Here is a 9,328-nt window from a genome sequence, read left to right as displayed (position 1 = left end):
TTTGACCATAACATTTGTGCATATTAATTTTAATTAAAATAATAGATCCAACATGGACGGCATGCCAACTTTGGGAATGAGGTTTGCCCAACACAGGACCTTCCTTTCTACATTGATTTGTGCCATTAATATTGGGTGGGACCCACAAAAGAAATGATCCTCCCTCTTGCGATTTCATATCAATCGTTCATTTGCAAAGAATACATGGACCAACGTGTAGAAAGGTGACAAAAAAGAACAAATAACACCATGGGAAGCTAGCTGATCTACGATATGTCATGTCCTCCTTGCCGCCCATGCCTGTAGCTTCTGTTCCAAATCATCTATGTCCAACCCCTCCGAAGGCAAATTCACCTACACCATTTATCGAAAAGAAAGAACGGTTATCATTGATAAGAAGATTAAACATGGGTTGGCAAGGCTATGCAAAATATCTGAGCGGTCCATCAGGTGGCCCAAAAATATGCCAGTCCACATCATCAGGCGGACCATTTTGTTTCCATTTTTCTATACTTGAACCTACAAGATTTTCCAGCTAGCAAATCTTCTATACAGCAGGGCCTGCCTAATGGACGGCTCAGATTTTGCACGCCTGTCCCACATTGGTGAAACTCAATGAAACATATCAATTGGGACGAGGCGTCACCTGAATTGTATGAACCACTTTGGTTTCAGTTCTGTACTGGTTTTCGTAGACGATGTCGAGCTTCTCTTCTTCAAGAAGGCGGAAGAGAGCCGACGATAATGCAACGTCTTTGAGGACGACGGTACTGATGAGTAAGGTGGAGTCCAGCTTCTTGATCTTGATCGATGGGATGAATGTCTTTCCAGGCCCGCTGTTCTTTTCTTTCTCCTCATCGCTCTCTAGGGCGTAATCGAAATCTTCTCCCTGGCTCTGGCTACTATCTTCTGCCCTGCTGGCCTCCGCTGGCCCACTAGTGTTTTCATCGTCGGAATCCCTCCCGGGAATCTCATGTGGGGCCGGCTCGTATTCCATTGGAATTTCTTTCAATCTTTTTACCTGATCAAAGAAGTTGAATCATTAGGTAAATAGAGCAAAATAAGGAATAATGTAGTCATAACATGACCGCTTTTCCACCGTTGGATGTCAGGCGGGGTTAGAGATCCAGGCCATTCATCACGTCGTGAACACTTGTATCTAAAAAATGGACACTCTGAGAAAAAAAACACACAACGGTCCAAATTCAAGATACATGGTTACCATTAGATGGCACACTCATCATGTCGTGAACACTTAATATTAAAAAAATATTTTAATTAAATGCAAACATTGTGGGGCCCGGTTCCCACCATTGGATGGTGCACATATTAGAGATCCAAGCCATTCATCACGCCTTGCCACACTTTTATGTGAAAAATGGACACATAACAAACGATTCGCCTATGGTTCTCGCTTGATGAGTGCATCCCATGATGAAAACACGACCACCTAACGAACGGCCCAGATCGATCACACCGTGTAACACGACAACGCAGAGGGATCTACACATTCTATCAAAACCCAAAAAATGAAAATAGGTTACCTCGAACGGTTGAGATGGCAGCAAAGATCGTAGTTTTGAGTAGAGAAGGTACTCTCGAAGCCGGTTAAGGAGTAGCTCTGCAGGGCTGTTCTTGCGTATGAGAAGTGCCCTTACGCCCTTTAAAGGATTGGTTGGGGTTGCACCGTTGTGGTTGTTCTTCATCTCTCTCTATTTCTCTCTATGGGAAATGAAATGAGATGTTGGAAGACGGAGAGAGAGGGTTTATTATAAGGGGCTGTATTTGGGGAGTTCGTATCACCTCCGTCGCGACTAATAATCCAGTGTTTCTCGCTGCCCACATGGTCCCACGTGCTGAGCGATCTGGTAATCGGAACCATCCATTTTGTGGAATATATTCTATTAGATCCACCTACAGGAATGAACTTATGATTGTGACCATCACTATCTATTGATTAATCTAGAAGACAGAAAGAAGATTTTCAATGGCTTGAATTCAACTCTAAAAATCAAAGGTTTGGATCATATATAGATTCTGAATAAGGGATAGTAGCTTATTAATTATAGTAAAGATAATGTGAACGGTTCAAATCATAGAAACAGCTAAGCATGTGGGCCCTAGAGGGTGGCCATGTGTTGCAACACATAGGAAGCTACTACGTTGGGGGGTGGTTGGGAGGAGAGGAAATTGGAAGGGCGGAATGGTAAGTTGGGGGTTTGGAAGAAAAAGAAGCGCGCGATGATTGGTCAACCTTGTTTAAGTGGGGCCATGATGACGTGGATGAATCAGATGAAAGGTTGGGTTAGTAGAGGAGAGGTCTGGGCCTTTGGAAATCGTGGAAAGGAAAACCCACGAGGATCTCGAGGGGACCTCACATACCATTTGCGGCCAATTGGTTGCACGCGGCTTCCCAGGCCTTCTCGAAACTAGCGACTCTTCGTTGGGGTGGGGGACACCCTTCCAACTACTTTTATTCCTTTATCCACGTGGGATTTTCAATGACACGTGGGCACATGTGCTCACGTGGCACACGTTTGTGGGTCCTGGGCAGTCATCAGGTGGGACACACATCTATGATCCTATGGTTAAAATCAAAGAGTATACACTCATAGGTGGGCCCCATGTTTTAATGCTTCTTTTGATATCATAGGTTGACTTATAACTCTTTTCTAGAAAACTCAGTCCTCTTGGTATGACTCAATTCCAATTCAGTACACGACCCGTTGAGTCGACTCAACATGACTCGATTACTCGAAATGATCAACAGCCACAAAAATTAATAAAATGTATAAACCAGTTCAGCATTGACTAGTTTGATGATGATATCTGTATTGACCATGTTAAATACGTGCTTTCTACTCTCTCTTTTTCTAAAAAATAAAAATAAAAATCTATAATTATTAAATATCTATTGAGTTGGGTTAAGCCTTTGAGTCAACCCAACTCGGCTGAGCATTCAGTAAACTCGAATTTCAGGTTATTGATGTATTTTTGAAACCAGTGGGAAAACCCAAAAATCTCGGCGTGTACCATGATGTTCATCTTGATCGAGTCAACTCCACTCAACAAGTAATAATTATATATTAAAAGTCTAAGATTGGTAGAAAATATTTTAAAGGAGGAAATTTTGATACATTGCTAATCATAAGCATGATTGATGATACACTGCCACCTATAAATTACTTGAAAATTGCACACATGGCAGACAGGTAAAATAAAATGTTTTAAATTATGGCTTCTTAGTGTAGATGTATCATGAACTAAATAAGTTTATTTGATTACATTTATTGGACGGTTAAAAGTGAAAAAAAATAAAAAATACATTGATGCTATTTTCACAAATGTCCATGATTTAGAGGTTAGGATCATTCAACCATTCTGATCCTAGAATTGTGACTCAGTGACAGTGGGGTGCACGTCCTAGTTGGTTTTATTTGAATTAACATAAGACACATACAATTTTGTGAGTGCTAGAATATCAAGCACTATATGTAGCTTAAGTGTCTTCTCATTCAAAATAGTTTTAATCATGTTATTATTGTTTGCGTGTTTCAAGTCCTAATAATGGACTGGAATAAAAAAAAAAAAAAAAAAAAAACCTCAAACAATATAAAATGCAAAAAGATTGCTAAAAAAAAAGTAAGTGATGTTGAACTTTAAGGCAAATTAGGGACGAGAACTGAGAGAGATATCTTCAAACTTGTAAAATTGAGGGAGAGGAAGAATATGAACCTAGATCATGTTAGGTAAATTAAGAATGATGGCCAAATAATACTAGTTAAGGATAATGAGATCAATAAAAGGTGAAGAAGCTATTTTGATAACTTATTAAATGACAATCACTCTAACAACATAGAGATAGAAAGAACCATAAACTTAAATCATATTGGAGTTCATAAATATTTGTTTATGATTATGATATCTTAAGTAAAAAAAAAGTTTTGAAAAAGATAAAAACTGGAAGAGCCCATGGACCAAATAGTATATTGATAGAGGTTTGGAAGTGTATGCGATATATTAGGTTATTTTGGTTGACAAAGTTGTTTAACAATATTGTATGATAAAGAAAATACCAAACGAATGGAAGGAAAAGTACCATAATACCTATTTATAAAAATAAAGGAAATACAATGGTGTACTAACTAACGTGGGATTAAACTTATAAATCATACTATGAAACTTTAGGGAAGAGTGATTGAATAAAAATTAAGACATAAGACAAATGTATTAGAAAATCACTTTGGTTTCATGCTAGGAGGATCTAGTATTGAAGTTATTTTTCTATTTAAATAATTGATGGAGAAATATAGGTAGATGAAGAATGATCTCCACATGGTCTTTATTGATTTAGAGAAAGCTTACAATAGGGTTCCTAGAGAGCTAATGGTGGGTGTTGGCAGATAAAAGAGTTTTAAGAGAATATATTGATATGATTAAGGAAATATATGAGGCAACAATAACAAATGTGAGGATTGTTAGTGGAGAAATGAGTGGGTTCCCAATCATTATAGGCTTACACTAAGGGTTGGTATTAAGTCCATACCTTGCATTTGTTATGGATGACTTAATGAGATATTTTGAGGAAGAGATCTCATGGTGTATGTTATTTGTAGGTGATATAATTTTGATTTACAAGATGAGGGAGGGCAAAAACACAAAGTTAGATTTATAGAGAGATGCTTTAGAATTTAAATGATTTAAAATTAGTCAAACTAGAATAGAGTATATAAAGTGCAATTTTAAATAATAATTGTGAGTAATAATGAGAAACTAGTTAAGATTGTGAAATTGCGTGGAAGCTTCTAGAGCTTTGAATTATGGCTAAGGGGGGTGGGGGGGTTTAAATAGGATATTTTAAAATTATTTACTAATTAATGCAATTTACACCACAAGACGAAATAGGTCCAAGATTATAGACTATAAAAGATTTAATTATCTATGCAAAGTAGTATATGATATGAGATAATTATATCTAATGTGTGCAATGGAGTGAATAGGACATTTTAAAATTATTTACCAATTAATGCAATTTACACCACAAGAAGAAATAGATCCAAGATTATAGACTATAAAAGATTTAATTATCTATGCAAAGTAATATATAATGTGAGATAATTATATCTATTGTGTGTAATGAATTATGTACTTAACATACAATCTATTTATGCATCATTATGAAATAAATAAATCAAATCACAAGCATATAAATAAAATAACATACATAATTGACAATTGCAAACATAACAACATATAATGGTTCAGCTAAATCCCTACTCCATTACTAGATGACGAACTCAAACTCGAGTTTTTCAGATTTCACTATCTCAATGATTTTTTATAGATTCACAATTAACCTTTATAATGGTTTTCTATAGGTTCATTACTAACTCCTACGGTTTTACACAAGGACCCACACAGTCCCGCTAAAGGCTCACACAGAGATTGCGTACACTCCAGCCGAAAGCTCACACAGAGACTACACGTACACACTTGCCAGTGGTTCACAGAGAGACTTAATTTCAAGTTTGGATTTCAAATTCTATACTCAAATCCACACAAGACTTAAGTATATAATAGATTTTAAATAAAACTCTTACAAGTTTTGGTAAACCCCATTGATAGTGTCTTTCTTGAGATGTTTAACCAATCTTGATATGGCTTTCTTTAGCTCCTCCGATCTTTGGTGTGTATATTTTTCAACTCTAATGATTGGCTATCTTGCAATGTAATGCGAGAGTGGGTGGTTACATCTCTTACAACTAATGGGATAATTGGTTCCAAATGTGGATTCAATTAGATGAACATTCTAAAGAATGTAAGAGAACATGTACATTTTCAAGGTTCGCTTGGAATGCTTATACAGAGTGATGAATAAAAAGGAAGATGACATGAACACTTTGATTTAGAGTCTAAATGTATAAAAAATGAGTTGCATGCATAGAGCCTCTAAAGCCACTAAAACCCCGTCTAATTTGTAAAAGTCAGAGTGTCAATTTTATAAGAAAAATGCTCCAAAAGATCTATAACAACTAGTTGTCGGTTGGATCTAACTAGTTTCACCAAGGCACCTCAATTTAGTTGAATCTTCACACCTTGATGTTGCAAGTTTTCAAGTCTTTGGATGTCTTCATCTTTCAATGAGGCTTAACCGATTCAAGACAAAGACTCATATTATTGACAAATCGAGAGACTTACAGATTGTTGATCAAGAAGTTTCTTGAAATGACTACTTTCGATATCTTGGGCCGATAATTTATGAGAGCGAAGAGATTGAGAAGGACATTTCCCATAGAACTCAAGCAGGGTAGAAGCAACAAAGATGAGCTTTTTGAGTTTTATGTGATTCTTCTGTAGCACTAAAACTAAAAGGATTTTTTATAGGATGATTATAAGACTAACCATGCTTTAAAAGACATAATATTGGACAGTTAAGAAAATGACATATCCATTTGATGAGTGTAGCTGAAATGAAGACGTTCAAATGGATGAGGGACATGCTGTGGAAGATAAAACTAAAAGTGAATTCATTTGAGAAAATTAAGAGTAACATCAATAGATAATAAACTAAGAAAAGTAGATTAAGATGATTTGATCATGTGTAATTGAGACCACAAACTATATTAGTTAGAAAGAGTGCCTTTGTATAAATTGAAAGCTCTAAAAGGACAGAATGTGAGGTAATAAGTATAGACATGATGAGCTGTCTACTAAATGAAATGATGGCCTTTGATAAAGTGGAACATTGAAAAATGATTCACGTGGCTGACCTGAATTAGTTCAGATAAGGTTTAGATGATAATAGCTATGATGATGTGATTATCATAACAAAACAAATGTCAAAGCACTTAGGAGCTTATTGGTTGAGTTTTCTAACAACTAGGCTTGAAATCTTGCTGAGTTAACTCAACTAGGCTAAGTTTTGAATCAAGTTGGTGAGTTTTAGAATTATGTTCGAAGCCACTGGTTTTGTACGTAAATGATACGGCTATACAAGCACAAAGTGGCAAGATGTGTGCCGATAGAGAGCCATTTGATTGAATTTAGGTGGTAGCTGCTACTTAACCCCAAAATTGGTTGTGGGTCCATGGGCGGTTCCTCTTTTTTATTTTTATTTTATAGAAATTTTGGATATGTAAATCAGTAATTATGAAAATTCAAAATTTAAAAATTGTAAAAAGAATTTAAGCAAAATTGAAACTCCGAATAAGGAAGAATTTAAAAAACTTACTAGATTCGATGTGCGACGAAGGTCACTTTGGCTTGAAATTGATTTCTTCTCCTTTGGATGATGTCCGCAGTGTAGCAGGAACAATAGATAATCAGCCTTAAAGATACCCTCGAATATTGTCTCATCACATCGATGCACTCGATATACGATGACCTGAACCGTCACTGTATGTCAACTCGAAGACTGAACCAAATGAAGCCGTTGCAAAGATTTGAAGTGGGAAAGATAGCCAAAAGATTGAATTGATTATGAAATTCAGAACTAGAGAAGTCTCTCATATAGACTTTAAAGGTTGCCTCAAATGGGTGTGTATGCACCCATGCCAACAGTCATGGTTGTAATTGTTTTGCTCAACTGTTGCAAAACGAAATTTCAAAAGGCAACAAAAAAGTGTAGGCTTGCAAGTATATTTGCGTGCACATGCACACCACACTGCGCCACGGCCTGGTTCAACGTGCACGCAATTCATGGTATAGATTGGGGTTGTTTGCATAGCCCCTAAACAACCAAATTTACATGCCCTCTAAAAGGGGCTTAAACCCTATCCAAAATTCTCTTCTTATAAACCCAAGTTTTTCTTCTTGCCTATCTAATATCCGATGTAGGACTAAACCCACACCACTACAAGACAAAATGCACTCGTTGCTTTTTGAAAATTTTGGAAGGAATTTTTAATTTAAATAAAAGTTATTTTTACCACCAAAATATAACAAATTTAACCATCTATTTTTCTTATACACATGTGGCCCACTTGATGGGTGGGAGAGCCTAAGTTTTCGGCCAGGCAATTTCATGTGACTCCCGCCTCATGATTATATGTGTGCCAAGATGGTAGGTGTGCCGTGAGGATGTGCACACAGTCTCTTCGCGCGAGTCTCTTTACAAACTACTTCTCATCCCGGGCTCACATTTTTTTCTTGTCAGAACTCGGAATTTGCAACTATTCCTGCATGTCTTGCATATCATACTCACATAAATGCCGAATGTACATGTGGCATGCATCTATCTCAATCCGAACCGTACATATCAAGGTGTCTACTTTTGATTATGTATTAGACGATCTCTTTATTATGGTACGAACCTAACCATTGATTTACTTTTTCAAAATTTCATTGAATACTTTGCTTCTCAACCATTCATTTGTAGGCCACTGCACAGAAAGACATGTTCAAATTTTCAATTACGAATTTTATTAGAAACATTATCTACGATGATTTAGAAGTTTGAATGGTTTATTATCTTATGAACATACCATGTGCACACATGATGTATGCAAGTGTATGATTGTTATTATAGACTCGATTCGGTAATAACCCCTGATATAGACATTGGTGGTGGAAAAGACCTTACATGAATTTCCAACTCATTTTACACATGCGCCCGACCAAAAAAGGATGCAAATCCAAATCTCATATGTGTACCACACGACTTGGAAATGTGGTCGTTTAATGCCCACTGTTAAAAACTTCCCAAGGGATTGACTCATGTGTTTTCCATCTACGTGACTTAATTAACAAGTTGGATGGCATATGGACATTATAGTGGGCCCTTGGAACTTTTTATGGTGCGCATTCAATGACTATTGTTTCTTACAATGTAGTTCACCTAAGATTTGGATTTGATTCTTTTTTGGAATGACGTCTTAAAATTATTTAGCAAAAAGGATGGATGGAGTGGATATAAAACACATACATCAAGGTGGGCCCATGGTCAATGCCTCACCCACAAAGCGATAACCCCTCCCTCACCTGGGTGGACGCGGATTGTGTAGTAACTCACCACGCTACAATGTGTAAGTAAAATCCGTGGGGCCATCATGATCTAAAATTTATTATCCATGCTGTCCATTCATTTTTTTCAGCTCATTTTTGTTGTCAGATGTCTTTAATTTATTTGTAACTGGGTTTATCATTGGCATCGACAGACCACTCGATACCATCGAGCAACTATCAATCCCATTGATAGCCCACTCGATCCCATAGAGAAAATCCCATATTTTGGCCTTTGCTCGTTGGACAATTTTTGGGTCCAAATTGATCTGATCGAAGGTGGTTTCGATCATGTTGATGGGTCGTCAATGGCACTTGATATGATTAA

General features: G+C 36.8%; 1 protein-coding gene across 1 annotated transcript; it reads right to left on the bottom strand.

Moving 5' to 3' along the window:
- LOC131225738 (uncharacterized) lies at positions 1 to 1,740 on the bottom strand. The gene is made up of 3 exons (XM_058221328.1): positions 1,545 to 1,740; positions 647 to 1,021; positions 1 to 354 (listed from the first exon to the last, which is right to left on the bottom strand). The coding sequence occupies exons 1-3, from the start codon at positions 1,704 to 1,706 to the stop codon at positions 277 to 279; spliced, it is 615 nt and encodes a 204-aa protein (XP_058077311.1). The 5' UTR covers positions 1,707 to 1,740; the 3' UTR covers positions 1 to 276.
- Positions 1,741 to 9,328: the final 7,588 nt, after the last annotated feature.

The sequence above is a fragment of the Magnolia sinica genome, chromosome 14 (assembly GCF_029962835.1).
Source record: "Magnolia sinica isolate HGM2019 chromosome 14, MsV1, whole genome shotgun sequence".
NCBI classification, from domain to species: Eukaryota; Viridiplantae; Streptophyta; class Magnoliopsida; order Magnoliales; family Magnoliaceae; genus Magnolia; species Magnolia sinica.
This window is presented reverse-complemented; position numbering and strand designations above follow the sequence as displayed.